Here is a 17,858-nt window from a genome sequence, read left to right on the forward strand (position 1 = left end):
TATTCCGTTCAGAAATTTCCAAGCAGTTTTTCAGTGTTTTCTTCATTGGAGCGCGTTAATTTGAAATAAGGAAGTATGCAAAAATTATTAAATATTTCAAATTACAGTGGGGCGAGCTTGCAATTTCTTTTAGTGGGCATAACTTGTGACCGTGATTTTTCAAGTGAAGCGAGTGCCACTGTCCAAAAAGTCTGTTCAACGTAAACTATTATATGTATTTCTCATTCAAAGATTCAGATCCATTTGAACATTTACATATAAAACTTATTAAGGAAATTTTAGGGGTATAGTGCAAAACAACAAATGTAGCTTGTCTAGCTGAGGCAAACAGAACTCCTTTGCACTTAAAAATTCCGCTTTCAGCTATAAAATTTCTAAACCACATTGTAAACTCACCTAATGCATTATAGTCTATAAAATATATAACAATGCTGAGAAAACAAGTAAATGGGTTAACATTGTAAAAGACTGGTTAAATAAATTAGGATTTGGCCATCTTACTTTTGACTCCATTAATATAGAATATTATATAAATACTATCCAACAAAGAATCGTTGACCAGGCTTATCAGATATGAACTGTTCTATTCTTAAATGTGAAAAACTAAATTTCTTTTTAAGACTAAAAAAAATTGGAAAAAGGCCCCCGTATATCGATATATGTAAATTAAAAATGACAGATCAGTTTTCAGTAAATTTAAACTCAGTGCCCATTCTCTAGCAATTGAAAGGGGGCGTTATACCAATATTGAAAGAAAACAACGCATTTGCCTATCCTGTAAAAGGCAAGAAATTGAGGATTAATACCATTTCTTCTCAGATTGTCCATACCATATGTCATTGAGTGATACCTATATACAAAAAATTAATACTAATCTTAATTTCAATTTTATTTAACTGCAATCAGCTATAACACTGAGGCCGGCATATGACCACACTTTTGAATAGCAGTTTGCCAGTCATTATAAAAATCACCACAAAATATATTAATGATTGTCTTTTATTGAGAACATCTGTATAATTTTCATTTTTTTATATGTATCCTTTTTTGTTCATGGACATTAATAATTGTTTAACTGTCAATACAAACATATTTGTAGTCTTCTTTTCGTATGAATACCACTAGCTGTCACTCTAATTTAATTATTGTCAGTTTATTGTTTCAATTGTTCTATACTGTATGCCATAACAATTTAATGTACATAATATAAAATGTGTTTGTGTTTGTGCAAATAAATATAGTCTTTTGTCTATAATATAGGTGGATGAGTTTGTATGTTTTGTTTCAGTGGGATAAGTTATTGGGAGTTATTTTCAAAGTTGGGGCGGGTTGGTTGGCGAGTTTATGGGGACGAGTTTACTGCTTCCGGGTCCAAACTGATTTTTGGGACGAAATTACCATTTTGGATATGACAGAGGATCCTATTATTCTCGTAAAAAAATAAAATACTTTATAAAACACACCTGGTAAACTAAATGCTCTCATTATCATTATACTAATATTTCAAGTTACATGTTCAATAAGTTTTTAAAATTATTTGTTTACTTTACTATTTTCAATGATGTATGTGGTGATGTTTACATCCGGCACATGTTTGGTTACGCAACCTCTCCCGCTTACCGAAGCTTACCTTATTTTAAAAAGAATTTATCCAGGGTAAACATAAATTTATATATTAATTGAAACTGAACATTTTTCAATTTATTTCAGATACATGCATGCTTTATGGTTCATGTATTGTTGTCTGCAGAAATTTGGTAAAATACATTTCAATTTCTAGTCACAGAAAAAAATTAAATAGCCTTGCAAGACGTCATAATTATTTGGACTAATGAAAACCTAGATCAGAAATTTGTAAATTTTTTATTAGTACAATTTTTTTACGGTTAATTGTCAAAAAACATTTTTTTGTCATTGGGAATCTATTTTAATAATACTTCAAAAAAATATTGAAAGTGTATGTAACCAATGTAACTCAGAAATTTCTAGATTTTAATTCAAAGTGAGAAAAAAAAAACGCCTGTAAAAAGAGAATGTAACCAAACTCTGTACCTTACATATATAAAAAACTTAAAATGGTGAATGCTACTGTTGTCACCAGTGTAACCATTCTCCTGTAGCAGTTACAAATTCTGATATGTTGATTTTAGGACACATTTCTAGACATATATGCAGTCAAGGGTGTAACTTGAATAAGTTATTAGAAAAAAATAACATACATGTGTTATTACAGATACTTTCTCTTAATCTGTAGTAACATATGTTTGTTATCAGTTAAATGTACCATAAATTTTTTTATTTTCAGTGGGCACTTGGGAATTCTTGAAACTTGCGCAGTAACTTAATACATAACCTTGAAAACTAATTTTCCAATTCAATTAATACATTTTTGATCAACCATGGTAAATCAATGAGACAAGGCTTTTAAGAGATATTATAAACTTAGCTGTAATAACCAGGCTTAGTTATTACAGGCATTTAACTTATTACATGAGACACTTGGGAATGACTAGGAAGCTTGCGCAGAACCTCATTACATGCTATTATCATTATTTAATACAATAAATTAAAATACATTGTGATACATTGTATATGTAGGAGAAAAGGCTTTGAAGAGATGTAGAGAAGCTGTAATAACACCCTTTAGTTATTACAGGCATATTTTTTCTGTAATAACATGGGTGTGTTATGCATGATTGGCAAGCTATGGGCTGTTATATCTTTCTAAAGTTTAACATACATAAAGACAATTATAATATCAATAGAACTAGTACACAATTTAACAAAATAAAGGATGTATAATGTCCCTTTGAAACATGTAGCATACATATGTTATCACAGATATTTAATTTTTTAGCCCTCAATATCAAATGTATGTTATTTTTCTCTAATAACTTATTTAAGTTAGACCCTTGACAGGTTGAAATTCGAAATTTTTGCATTAAAATGTTTCTCAAATTATATTTGTGGTTTTTGAACAAAATCTTAGTCTTTTTACCACATTTTTTTTTAATTTCACAGAAAATGAAAGAGACCTTGGTTTCACAGGTGTTAATACTGAAAAGTGAAAGAGACCTTGGTTTCACAGGTGTTAATACTGTGCGTTAAAATCAGTTTAGGCAATCTGGACTCTTTCAACGACTTATAACATGTAGTGCAATTAACTGAAAAAAGATAGGAAGGGTTAAGTTAACATGGGATCCAGGAATTCTTTTTTCGAATTTCGGGATGTCGGGATTAAAGTTTTTTTAAGTTCGGGACCTCAGGATTCCAGGTTTTTAAACCCGGGATTTCGGGATCAGGACCCATCCTACCCCCCCCCCCCCCCCCCCCCCCCCCCCGCATTAAGATATATACCTGAGAAAGGTCCTGACTTAAACAGTGCTTGTTAAGAATGAAAGCCAATTAACTAGCTAGAATAGGCACTACTAGGTATGGTCAGATTACCCTAAACAAACATTTTTTTTAGGCCTGGCTTATTCATGATATTAGCGACCAGAAGACAATTGTCCCCTGTACTTTGCAATAGGAATACTGGAAATTACCAGGGTTGTCTACAATACTTTTCTACAATTCTTGTTTACAATACTGGAATACCAGGATTGTCTACAATACTTTTCTACAATTCTTGTATACAGTACAATACTGGAATACCAGGATTGTCTACAATTCTTGTTTACAATACTGGAATAAAATTTGTTCCAGCAAGGATTTGTATAGTTACTATACAAATCCTTGGTTCCAGTAATTGAAAAAAATTAAATAATTGACAAAACAAAGCAGTTATTTCAGGTTGACTGCATTTATATTTCAACAATCAAACTGGATGATAGTGGGAAAATGGAGAAGCACTAAAAGGAGAAGTTATTTCAGGAATAAATATATATATTCCATAACTGTAAAAAGACACAAGCATAGTACAAGTTCACCTCAAGCATGGAGAAGAATGCTTGTGTAATTTTTATACGACCGCAAAAATTTTTTTGGGATCGTATAATAGTATGATGTCGTCGTCGTCTGCGTCGTCGTCCGAAGACACATTGGTTTCCGGACAATAACTTTAGTTTAAGTGAATGGATCTTTATGAAATTTTTTAAGAAGGTTCAATACCACAAAAGGAAGGTTGGGATTGATTTTGGGGATGATGGTCCCAACCGTTTAGGAATTAGGGGCCCAAAGAGGGGCCCAAAACAAGCATTTTTCTAGTTTCAGGATAATAACTTGTGTATAAGTATTTCGATTGCTCTGAAATTGTACCACAATGTTTAATACCACAAGTAGAAGGCTGGGATTCACTTTAGGGGTTATGGGGCCAACAGTTTAGAAATTAAGGGCCAAAAAGGGGCCAAAACAAGCATTTTTCTAGTTTCCAGACAATAACTTATGTGTAAGTGTATGGATCTCTCTGACATTGTACTACAAGGTTCCATATAACAAAGGGAAGGCTGGGATTGAGTTTGGGGTTAATTGCCCCAAACATGTAGGAATTAAGGGCCAAAAACAAGCATTTTTCTAGTTTCCAGACAATAACTTGTGTGTAAGTGTATGGATCTCTCTGAAATTGTACTACAAGGTTCCATGCTACAAAGGAAAGGCTGGGATTGAGTTTTGGGGTTATTGCTCCAAGGGGGGTTCAAAAAGTTGGGGGGGGGGGGGATTTTTTCCCAATTTTTTTTAAGGGATTCATATTTTTTTTTCAAAATTTTTAAAATTTCGAATTTTTGAAAAGTTTCAAGAAGAAATCTTCAATTGCACAGTATTGCGCAGTGGATTAATAAGATCTTTGACCACATTAATTTGTGTCAGAAACCTATATTATGTCAAAAATTTGATTACAAACCAAATTCAGACAGTATCAAGCTTGAATATTGTGTCCAAATTTGCCCCCACTGTTCAGGGTTCGACCTCTGCGGTCGTATCAGGCTGCGCTCAGCGAAGCATTTTATTATTTATTTCCTTTATCCATTTTAGTTTATAAACTGCATAACAAAGATGCCAAAAAGGAAACACGGAGAAGAACCTGAATCAGTTACAAAGAGTAAATTGAAGAAAACAACTAAGAAAAACAGTAAAGAAAAAGTACCTTTAAACAAAACGGAATCTTCATCTAAAAAGAAAAACTATCCCAAACATATTGATGAAGCTACAAATGTAGAAAAGGTTATTATCACTATATGTATTTTTTTTCGATTTTTCTGTGTGATATTTTTATACGACCGCAAAAAAATTTTGTGGTCGTATATTGGTATGACGTTGGCGTCGTCGTCGTCGTCGTCGTCCGGCGTCGTCGGCGTCGTCCGGCGTCGTCGTCCGAATACATATTGGTTTTCGCACTCTAACTTTAGTTTAAGTGAATGGATCTTTTTGAAATTTGACCATAAGGTTAAATACCACAAAAGGAAGGTTGGGATTGATTTTGGGGTTTATGGTACCAACAGTTAAGGAATTAGGGGCCAAAAAGGGGCCAAAAATGAGCATTTTCTAGTTTCCAGACAATAACTGTGGAACGGTGTATGGATCTCTCTGAAATTATACTACAAGTTTCCATACCACAAAGGGATGGTTAGGATTTGCTTTGGGGGGTTATGGCTCAAATCGTTTAGGAATTAGGGGCAAAAAAGGGGGAAAAACAAGGTTGTCCTGGTTAATGGACAAATACTTTAGTACAAAACATAATTCAAAGCAGTGTAAGGGAGATAAATCATATACATCATTGAAATTATCTCCCTTATACTGCTTTTAAATTATGTATAAAGTAATGGTTAATGAACAATAAAGATAATCTAAAACAGTGTAAGGGAGGTAATCCAAATACAACGTTTTGGTTACTTCCCTTACACTGCTTTTAAATTATGTTTAAAGAAATGCATATTTATAAAGGAAGACCAGTAAAAATATCTGCAAATGTTTTCATCTTTTTTTTTTACAAAAAAATCCATATGAAAGATTTGACACTATATTTTTATTAATTCTATTATAAAATAGATTAAGTTAGCACTATGGTAAATTTAAATGGGTAATTATGGTTGCCAACTCCATTGTAAATTTGAATTGAGATTATGACCATATCTTGAGGGAAAGAATTTTTTTGGGGGAAAAAGGGGGGGGGGGGGATAAAAAGAAATTGTGGGGGGCCAATTTTTTCTCATTTCAGATTTCAGAAATTAAAAAGAATTATTCTTCAAATATTATTTTTTTTCAAATTTCAAATATTGAAAAATTTCAAGAAGTAATCTTTAAATGCACAGTATGACGCATTAGATTTGTAAAATCTTTGATCACATTTATTTATTTGTTATGCCCAATCTAACAGTGTATTTAGATTTTTAATTTTGGGTCCAGTTTTCAAATTGGTCTACATTAATGTCCAAAGGGTCCAAAATTAAACTTTGTTTGATTTTAGCAAAAATTGAATATATGAGGTTCTTTGATATGCTGAATCTAAACATGTATTTAGATTTTTGATTTTTGGCCCAGTTTTCAAGTTGGTCCAAATTGGGGTCCAAAATTAAACTTTGTTTGATTTCAACAAAACTTGAATATATGGGGTTCTTTGATATGCTGAATCTAACCATGTATTTAGATTTTTTATTTGTGGACCCCGTTATCTAATTGGTTCATATTGAGGTCAAAAGGGTCCAAAATTAAACTTTGTTTGATTTCATCTAAAATTGAATTATTGGGGTTCTTTGATATTCCCAATCTAACCGTGTATTTAGATTTTTAATTTTAAGTCCCGTTTTTTAAATTGGTCTACATTAAGGTCCAAAGGGTCCAAAATTAAACTTAGTTTGATTTTAGCAAAAATTGAATTCTTGGGGTTCTTTGATATGCTGAATCTAAACATGTGTTTAGATTTTTGATTATGGGCCCAGTTTTCAAGTTTGTCCAAGTTGGGGTCCAAAATTAAACTTTGTTTGATTTTAACAAAAATTGAATATATGGGGTTCTTTGATATGCTGAATCTAACCATGTATTTTGATTTTGGACATTGGACCATAATAGGTAAATTAAAAAAATTCAAGTTCTTAGACCACATTCTTTCTGTGTCAGAAACCTATGCTGTGTCAAATATTTAATAACAATCCAAATTCAGAGCTGTATCAAGCTTGAATGTTGTGTCCATACTTGCCCCAACTGTTCAGGGTTCGACCTCTGCGGTCGTATCAAGCTGCGCCCCAGCGAAGCATTTTATTCCATCTAAAACTATTTTGAGATTTATTCTCTCATTTAAGTAGAGTGAGAATGCGATGACATCATAGGCCAAAAATCATTGAAGTTTCTCAAGTAAATAGTGAAAAACTAATATGATTTATAGTCTTTTTACGTTGATGAAGTTTCTACAAATGTACAGAAAGTCTATATATATGTTTGTCATCTCATCATGCTCAGGGCTATCAATTTTTATAAAATGAAGGTCCCTTAGAATTCATAGTTTTACACTGAAACCAAAAAATATGCTTAAAATTAACAGTTAGAGGAAACTAAAATAATTGAGGTAAACCATGGACCTTTGGCAAACATCTGGCAAACTGTGTTAAGATTACTCTATAACATACATGTACATGACTATCTACATGTATATACATTGTATACTAATAATACTACCATATACACATACATTTCGTACCAAAAGTGTTTTAAGGGAGAGACTCACTGTAATATTTTTTGTGGCTGAGAAACTCCCACTGTTTTTTCAGAAGCATAGATAATTCAGTCAGGGTTAACGCTTTTCTTTTATTTACTTGAAGATGTAAGTAATACTTGTGTCAGTTTTAAATTCTTTTTTAAGTTTGAATAATCTCCCCTTACACTTCAATAAAAATTTACTTATACAAATATTTTTTTTTTTATTAAAAATTTAAAGTTTTCGGAAGCCAAGATGTGCCTCAAACATATTTTCTGGTTTGCCACAATTTCATTAGTTTTCCAACAAAAGAACAACAGCAATAACTAATATTTTTACACAATAATTGCAAACATAGTGATAAACATCAGAATATTTATCATGTTGAATGTGGGCTGTATTTGGAAGAAGAAACACATTGCTCAATATATCCAAGTTGTGTTCAGGAATACTTGACTAGAAAATTAAGGTGAATTGGGAATTATTATTTATTTTATTTGAAGGTCCTAAGGAACGAGCTAAAGTGCTTATACCTTACAGTAAAATTAAAATGCCCCTTGCATCAACTATCTCAGCCTTTACTATTGACATAAGTTTAAATTCGCAGCACACACTACAGAATTAATTTATAGGTTATATATATACTGATATAGAGATTCTACAATTGCATCATGTGTGATACAATATTTTCCAATCAAATTTTTCAAATTTAAAATGCAAGGTTTTTTTACTGTCTAGGGGAGAAATATCGTATTGCATGAGATTTGGTGGTAAAATCTTTTTCTCTAATGAATTTTAGACAATATGCAGACAAACTTAATCCTTCTTTTCCAATGATCTGCAAATAGATGTGTAACATCATCAGGCATGGTCCCCTTTTTTCGTGGCGTCAGATAGGAAATTAAGAGGAAAGCAAGAAAATTTGACATCATACATGTAATTGACTAATGAAGAACTAAGATCAAACAAACCACATGTTGATTAAATAAAAATAATCAGCAAGTCAGGAAAAGGATAAATTGGTTAAGAATTAGAGAAATATTATTTTTTTATGTGACTTCATTCTATTACTTTATGTGTATCTTTTGTACTGAATATGTCAACACGGTGAACAGATATATAAGCAACAAAAATGAAAAGGATATTGTCTCTTAATGAAATTTCTGCTTGTTTGTATTACTTTTTTATTTGCTGATAAGTCTACACCCACACACCTAAATGTCTTAAATATATCAAGAGTAATATATAAATCCCCAATAATGAATACATTTCAGAGCATTGAATTCACTGCAAAGTTACCAACTCGTAATAAAAAAGGGGAACTCGTTTTTGAAGATGTTCCAGAACTACGACCAAATATGACTCCCAAAGAAGTTCTTCAAGCTGGAAGTTTTGGTGGCTCATATTTCAGACCAATAAAGTCATCAGTTACAGGTTATTTCAATGCACTTAATAAATAGTATAGCACACTTAAGTCTTTCAATGATCCTCATTTCAAAGACATCACTGTAAGTTAACTGTTTCCAGGTGTTTGGACCAAATTCCTTACCCGTAAAAAAAAATGTCTGGCTCACTCACTCACTTTTTTCAGGCTAATAAATTTTTGGAAGCTCTGATGAGAAATGTGGAGGAAAATTAAACCCAAATGGAAATTTGAGGCCTCATCTGCTCATCAAAATGCAACCATATAATGTGTTAAAACTGAAGACAACTGCATCACTTTTGAAGGAAAGAAAAACAAAAAACCTTCAAAAAACAATTTGTTTGAACAATGTATATGAAATCTCATATAAGCTCCATACAAGTAATCATGGTAAATGGCCAAGGTGTCTAGTTTTCCTTTTTTTTTACATCATTCCTTAGTTCAAATCAAACAAATAACTATGTAGACAGAGCCTTTGTATAGATGTCCTTTGTAGATTTCATTTGAATTTATTACTTTTAAAATTAAATAGAATGTATATAATTAAACATTTTATATTCCATATTCACAGGAAAAAGTTACTCAGGAGAATGGAAAGAACTACCAAAAGACTGGCTGGAAGGATTAAATATACCAAGACAGGTAGTACAGGATGAAGTTAAACACATCTTATCTTTTTAATGAAAGAGCTGGGGGGGTAGGTTTGGTCGTCATCTCAAATTCCAGGTAAAATAAATGCTGAATCCCGCATTCTTTACCAGATCCCTTAAAATTGATAATTAATTCCAGAGTCCTGATAATTGTAAATCCCAAATTCCCGCTAAAATAAAGGCCCAATCAATGATGTCTGCAAAAAGGTTCTTTCGTCCCTCTTTACCTTCTCAACTTACTCAATGAGCCATGTGAGCTTTTGCTGCAAAATCATGACATTAATCATCGTCATCTGACATTGTCCTTTACAGTCATTTAACTTTTTAAATATAACTCACTCATCCATTGATACCACTGGACCAATTTCAACCAAACTTGGCTTGAATGATACCATAAGGTTCTGTGTTTGTCCTTGCCAACCTACTTATACATGTGTTAAATAGAACATAAGGGTAACAGTCAAGTTTTTGCCTAATTTCTTATATTTTCTTGTATTTTACCTTTCTTGCTTTTAAGTCTTCAATCCATTTATATATGCTATCTACTTTAAAACAATTGATTTTCATGAGCAGATACGAACCATAGAGTTTTATAATGCTTACGGTTGATTATTATGATATGTATTACTTACCGGTACATATATATACATTTATGTATACACTTGGATTTGGTACCGAAAGTATAATACTGGTGTTTTTTTTTTCAAGTAGCCAAATCCAAAACGTATGAAATATAAACAAATCAATTATAAAAGTATTTTTTAAACATTTTTTAAAACCTGTTGATACCTTTGTGATTAAATTCACTTCAGCTACTTCCTTAAAGTTAATTTATCATTTTTGTCTATGCTTTTGTGTGTATATTTTAAGGTTGTATAAAGCAGTTATCTAACATATTTTTTGTTATCTCTAATGGTGGCTTATTAATGCAGACCCCAGTGAATCATTTAATCTTGTGATTCCCACAGGCTTCTGGAAAGTACCTGGGACATTGCAGAAGGTAGAAAGATAAACTGACAAATTACAATGGATTTACATAAGATTTGGATGAAAATTAAGGGCAGAGGGAGCTGCTACAGTGAAATAATCCCTCCTAATATCTAGGGGAACCACTATAATAGTTATTCTATTATGACGTTCTTCTTTCACTTTGGAAACAATGATCTAATTACAATAAAACATGGGCTGCATGTGATTGACGTCACAATTGAAATTGCCACATCAGTTGTATTTTGAACAACGCAGGAGATCGAAATGGACATTTTTGCTAGGAAATTAAATAAAATCATTCTAAAAATAAGTTTACATATATATGTTAATCTTTTTATCATTCAACTGTTGATTTTCTGTAACGTTTTTATGCCCCACCTAGGGGCATTATGTTTTTTGGTCTGTGGTCCGTTCGTCCGTCTGTCTTGCTTCAGGTTAAAGTTTATGGTCAAGGTAGTTTTTGATGAAGTTGAAGTCCAATCAACTTGAAACTTAGTACACATGTTCCCTATGATATGATCTATCTAATTTTAATGCCAAATTAAGAGTTTTGACCCCAATTTCACGGTCAACTGAACATAGAAAATGATAGTGCGAGTGGGGCATCCTAGTACTATGGACACATTCTTGTTGGTTCATCAAATCAACATGGCTGCCTTTGGAATGTGTATTATAGCTCCGCTTCGAAATACAAAAGTACTAAATTTTCCTATCAGAATCGAAATCATTCTATCATGCTATGCTCTGTGCTAATTTTAACATGGGTAGGCATTATATTTGTCAATATTTTACACCTCGCTAACGCCCGGTGTAAAGATATTGACATATATAATGCCTTACCATGTTAAAATGAGCATAGAGCATGGCTTGAAAGAATTATTTCTTAATTTGATTTGAGTACATGTACTATTTATTTAAGGTGGCATCAGGTCCCTACCATGAAAATGTTAACACATATAAAGTGAAATGTGGTGGCAGTTTGGAAATGTGGGAAGAGAGTGGTTGGATGCATAAACAAGATCCTTATGGCTGGTTCCAGTGGTATTGTAGGTATGTGGTTTAAAGGATAGTCAAAATTTGTCTTTTTCAGGATATTTTGCTGTCTGTAACCAATTCCCGATTTATCTCAATATTTTATTTGCTTGTTTATTTAGGATGTTAGCGGCTGGAATTTGAATAAGATTTTTATGAAAAGATGTCTATTTAATATATGTGTAATAAATCAAAATTATAATTGAAAATAAAGAAAATATGCTTAATTTTGAGTTGTAAACATTGAAAAACTAAAAATTTGATAGGAAAAGGAATTTTCTCATATGATAAAATGGAGATACCTGTTTAACAAGATGTAAATGCATACAAAATTACCTAAAAATTGGAAATACCCATAATTTTTTATTCTTCATCTTAATGGAAAATATTTTCATTGTACATGTGTACATGGAACCACAAAATAGGTAAAAATTGGTACAAAACAAACCAAACTCCCAAAGTGTACTGCATGCAATTAAGAGCCATAGATGCATGTTTAAACTGATTTACAGATATATAAATGATGACTCATGAGTATTTATTCTAACACTAAATAAAACCAAAAAAAATAACACTTTTATTGTTGTTCTTCATCTCAAAGTCACAATATGGCCTTCAACATGAAGCAAAAGCTCACACTTTACCGTAAGTTCAAGATGGCCTCAAGCACCATTTGAGTTGAATTATTTGCAGACAGTCATCAACTAATTGGAAGCAAATTGGCCCACTGTGAAAAGGTGTCAGGTATTACATCACATGTGAACCAAATAAGATGAAGGGTGATATGATCAATAATGAAGTGTACTATGATTTTTATAGTTTGTTCTTATGTTGTACTGTTACACCCCTGTTCCAGGTTAGGGAAGGGTTATCACTTTCAAACTAGTTTAATCCCGTCACATTCTGTATGTATTTTGAATTGTTTTACATTTGTGACTTCGGGGCCTTTTATAGCTGTCTATGCTGTATGGGTTTTGCTCATTGTTGAAGGCTGTACGGTTACCTATATTTGTTAATTTTTATGTCATTTGGTCTCTTGTGGAGAGTTGTCTCATTGGCAATTATACCACATCTTCTTATTTTTATATGAGACCATAAAGAACTGTTGTTCTTATAAAGATGAAGTATTTGATTAGAGTATTGACCTTTTTAATTTATTATCCTTGGAACAAATTAAAAACAAGTGTTTAAAAATCACCAGAAGTATTGTATTGTTACAAGGTTATAATTGCATTAACATATTATTATTGTTCTAAAATAGTTTTTTATTCTGTATGCATTTTGTAAAAAAAATGATAATGAGCAAAATTTCAACTTGTAGATTTTACCAGGGCAGAAGAACTGCTGATGATGAGCGACAGATTGGAAGATGGTTGAGGTGTGCAGGAACAACAGGGCGTTGGAGAAACAATCTGATTTCTAAATGTGTCAGAAGTGGGTGTGGCTACGATAACCATGGTGTGTCGCCAGTTGTCAGACAGACATTACAACATTGGGGGTATAAACTTACAGAAGAAGACTTTAATGTTTATGCTAAAAAAATGAAGAACAAATAAGTCTGAATATTATAAAATATAAATTATTGATGTAGTTACTTGTCAGTCTGGCAGCTATTCTTTTGTCAGTATTTTAGATTAAGCTGATGTTTTAAAATTTTGTACATAGTGTTTTATACTAGCTACTTTTACTGTAGTCGAATAGAAGATTTAAAACCTTCAGTAGTAAATCTTCTGATAAAGTTCTTGTTAGAAATACCAAGAGATTCAAACAAAGACCAAAATTCCTCTTTACCCAATAGTTTCACTGTTGCTGTCTATAAAATACAGGATTCATTTCGGATTTCATTTATATGAAGATATAAATATTTGAATATAAACATTAATGATTAAATGGTTAATGCTTTCAAAGTTAACATTCACTTTCTCTGTATATGTCATGTATTGAAAAGAAGAAATTATCAAAATAAGATGTCTGAAAAAACCCTCAACACTTCAGTGTATGAAATTAATTTATAAAGCATTTTGTAGCTACCACAGTGTGAAAATAATTTATAAAGCACTGTTGAGACCATTGTATAAACTTGATGATTGTGATTGGAGGAAGAACACCCATTGTGTAAGATTGTACATGTAAAACTTTAAATATCAGCTGTAGGGGAAATCATTTTATAACTGATTTTAATTTGTCCTGAGTGTATAAATGTAAATAAACCTATTTAAATGTTTTTGTAATGTTTTAGCTATTCTGTCAATTAGTATATGTATAGAAATTTGTTGACAATTACCTCATCATTTGATACTCCATTTAAATTGCAGTTTTAAAGAAAGTTATGGCCAGTATTATTTTTATATTTGTATCTTAGTATGTTTTATGAGTTATATTTTTATAGTCATATTTTCTCCTTTTAAGCCAGAAATACAAAGACAGGCAAGGATCTGTAACCTGTTTGACTAAAATCAAATATGTGATGAGTACCACATAATTTGAATTTGTAACATTTTTAGCACTGAGGGAACACATTTGTTACAGCTATATTGCCAGAAAATTGCAGACTCTAAAAATGAAACTAGAGATTCTCATCAGCTGACATTGTTGTATTTTAAAAATTAATAAGATTGATTAAAAATTGTATTTCTAAAGGTTGTCCCTCATGGAAAGATATTATTTTGTTAAATAACGATTCAAAAATTGTTATGAAAATTAATTGTAATCATTAATGTTAACATAGGCATTATTATAAATTTCTCTGTAACAGTTATAATTATGAGAATAAAATGTTGATATTCGTAATGTCATATTCACTTTTATGAAAATTTACTATTAAATAGCAGGTAAAAACAAACTCAAGTCGTATGAAATAACACAAGATAAGTCAGTGGACTGTGCATGTATTTTATTGTGTGTTTGATTTTTAGGCATAAGGTCTAGATAAGCAATAGGAGAGATTTTTTTGTGCACACATTTTTATTAAACTTATATCATAGGTTTATATCAGTATTGTCTCGGACAAGGTTGAAAATCAGTGCCAATCAACAATTTTTATACACCCGTTTACGGGACGTATTATGGTATACCGTTGTCCATCCGTCTGTCTGTCCATCCGTCGTCAACATGTCAGACAATAACTCAAAAACGCTTTAACCAATTTGCATGAAACTTTGGTGAATTGTTTATATTTATTGAAGTGAGCTCCCTTTCGTTTTTTATAAATTTTAGATTTTACGTTTCCAAGTTATGGGGTTTTATTCATTAAAAAAGGGAGATTTTCCAGTTTTCGGACAATAACTCAAAAACACTTTCACCAATTTGCATGAAACTTTGGTGAATTGTTTATATCTATCAATGTAAGCTCCCTTTCGATTTTTATAAATTTTAGATTTTATGTTTCCAAGTAATGGGATGAACTGTATTCTTTGAAAACAGGACGGGCATATCATGCGCTCATGGCGCAGCTGTTTATTAAAAGAGTTGTGCCCCTTGGAAATATTAATCATATGAAAAATTGTACTGTTAGGGCTCTCGTGTGCAAGAATTTTGCCAGATTTTTATGAAACTTATATCATAGGTTTATATCAGCAATTTCTTGGACAAGTTCGAAAATCAGTGCTGATCAACAATTTATAGAGAGTTATGCCTCTTGGAAATGTTAATGAAATGGAAAATTGCATTGTTAGCTATAGGGCTCTCATGTGTACAATTCTTGCCAGATGTTAATGAAACTTATATCATAGGTTTATTTCTGCAATTTCTCTTGACAAGATTGACAATCAGTGCCAAACAACATTTTTTTAAAGAGTTATGCCCCTTGGAAATATCAATTTTATGGAAAATTTCATTGTTAGCGCTCTCATGTGTACAATTCTTGCCAGATTTTTATGAAACTTATATCTTAGGTTTATATCAGCAATGTTTCCAACAAGTTAATCTTCAGTGTCATATAATCATGATAATTGTTTTCAAAATCAATAAGCAATACTTAGAGGAGAAAAATAGTATACCTACTTTATTTGGTAATTTCTTCTGTTTCTTAAGATGAAACATGTAACAGGGAAGATTAATTGGTTAAGATATGAAATTGCAAATTAAGGGACCAGCTATCATTGATTCAGATTTAGCTCATTTTATCTTCTGAAAAAGTGCTTATTCTAATAAAGACCTGCAGTTAATGCAATTGGCAGCAATAGTGCTATATAATAATGTTCTTTTTTTACCACACCATACCTAAATATAATTTGAAATTATTGAAACTACTCTTGCAATCTTTCCATGATTTTCCAATCACTTTCGTCTTTGATGCCAGATTGTTATCAAATTTATATCAAAGGTTTATATCAGCAATGTCTTGGACAATTTTGAAAATCGGTGCCGATCAAATATTTTAAAAGAGTTATGCCCCTTGGAAATACAAATTTTATCGGAAATTGCTTTGCATTAGCTCTAAAGTTGCATCTATATGTTACAGATACATTAAGGATTTACTGTAAAGTATATTTATACCTATACATTTTTCAGTTTAATTCCTATCATTAAGCATATGTTTTCAGTTCCTACAGATTATGCTTTGACATAGACACATGTATAAAGAAGGATTTTAGCTAAAAAAAAAGACTAAGGACTATCAGAACATTACCATCTAAAATATGAAAATTGAAAATCAAGAACAAGAAATTCTGTCTTATCTTTTACATTTTTAGCTTTCAGGGTCAATGTGAGCTATTGCCATCATTTGCATCTGTTGTAGTCACCTGTTGTTATAAACCTTTTTAAAGATCGTCTACTCTGAAACTATTAAACCCATTTCAACTTAACTTAGGGTGAATGATCCTTATGGTATCTAGTATTAAGTTTGTGTTTTTTTTATTCTGGTCAGTCAACAAACATGGCCGCCATGGCTAAAAAAAGAACATGGGATAAAATGCAGTTTTTGGCTTATATCTCAAAAACTAATTCAGTAAGAACAAAACTGACAAGGATAGGAATGATCAGCAGATCAAGGTCTATTTTCAGACGAATAAGACAACCTAATTTTGAGTTATTGCCTCAGACAGTTTTTCAAATTTCTCACCTTTTGGTTATTATCTTGTAACCATTATAGAACAACAGCAAAAAATGTTCAGCAAAGTAAGATCTACCAATAAAACTGAGGACCGAATTTGTTAAATGATCCCTTATAGAAGTTATTGTCCTTGAAAGTCTATTTTTATTAAATTTTTGATTCAGCCATGCTACAAAATGTCAAATCATGTTAAAATTATTTAAATGAAAAAAAAACAAGGATTTGTATAGTGACTATACATATCCTTCAAAAAAAGAAAATATTAAGAATCAGTTTCTCTCCTAAAAATTAAAATATGAAAAGAATTTGTATCAATATAGAGAAATTCTCCTTCTTTGGGCAATTGAATACAGTCTTTGAGTAATATCATAAAAATGAAATATGTGATTCTAACATGAGTTAGAAAAATTGCATACCAATGTTTAAACATAGAAAAACTGCCAAACGCAACCATTAGGTTAACAAGTAAATTTAGGGAGACGAGCTAGTTTCATCAACTGAAAAAAAACCTAATTGTCTTTTTGAATTTAATGCAAGAGTGATATATCAAATTTTTTTTTGTTCACCACAATACCTGAAAATACCACTCTTCCAGTCATTCCTTCAGTGATTTCGACTACCTTGATTGTCAGAAGTACCTTAGAAGAAGTACATTTTTTTCTCAAAAATTCATGAGCTGAAAGAGGTGATTTTAAAAGAAAAAAATAACACTGGTAATTTTTTGTGGATAATATTGAAAATGATGACACTTTCTATATTTCAATCCTTGTGTTGTCTGTTTTTATTCAGTCCCTTGGGTTTCTGTTAAACGTGTTTAAACACACAAGTTAAAACATTTTGGACTAAAATCAATTTTCCAAAGTTGTGATGGTTGTCTCTATATATATGTCTTACAGAAGCTTAAATAAAGAAAAAATATTGAAAATGAGAAAAAAAAAGTCTGACTAACTGTAGCTAAAAATGGCACCGACGATGCTTTGATTAAAAAATTATGATAAATAGAGAAACTTAACAAGGCAAAAATGTTCAGCAAAGTAAGACCACAAATAGGCCAACATGGCTGAAATCGTTGATTAAACC

The 17,858-nt window shown here is 31.4% G+C and overlaps 1 protein-coding gene across 2 annotated transcripts; it reads left to right on the plus strand.

The window, feature by feature from the left end:
• The first annotated feature begins 1,412 nt into the window (after nt 1-1,412).
• LOC127725577 (uncharacterized) lies at nt 1,413-14,512 on the plus strand. Of its 2 annotated transcripts, none has more exons than XM_052232642.1 (6): nt 1,413-1,466; nt 4,972-5,160; nt 8,902-9,061; nt 9,622-9,692; nt 11,610-11,740; nt 13,044-14,512. In XM_052232642.1, the coding sequence occupies exons 2-6, from the start codon at nt 4,993-4,995 to the stop codon at nt 13,276-13,278; spliced, it is 765 nt and encodes a 254-aa protein (XP_052088602.1). In that variant the 5' UTR covers nt 1,413-1,466; nt 4,972-4,992; the 3' UTR covers nt 13,279-14,512. The 2 variants fall into 2 exon arrangements, with proteins under 2 accessions (XP_052088602.1, XP_052088601.1); XM_052232641.1 differs by lacking the exon at nt 1,413-1,466 and adding an exon at nt 1,582-1,656.
• The last annotated feature ends 3,346 nt before the right edge of the window (nt 14,513-17,858 follow it).

This window comes from Mytilus californianus, unplaced genomic scaffold (assembly GCF_021869535.1).
Source record: "Mytilus californianus isolate M0D057914Y unplaced genomic scaffold, xbMytCali1.0.p SCAF_15, whole genome shotgun sequence".
Lineage (NCBI taxonomy): Eukaryota > Metazoa > Mollusca > Bivalvia > Mytilida > Mytilidae > Mytilus > Mytilus californianus.

Bases quoted from the DNA above. Each gene is read 5' to 3' on its own strand.
- LOC127725577 (XM_052232641.1), top strand. From the start codon at position 1,591: ATGTTTGGTTACGCAACCTCTCCCGCTTACCGAAGCTTACCTTATTTT. The intron at 1,657-4,971 runs GTAAACATAAAT...TATCCATTTTAG, and splicing joins TTAAAAAGAATTTATCCAGG to TTTATAAACTGCATAACAAA. The intron at 9,693-11,609 runs GTAGTACAGGAT...TATTTATTTAAG, and splicing joins GATTAAATATACCAAGACAG to GTGGCATCAGGTCCCTACCA.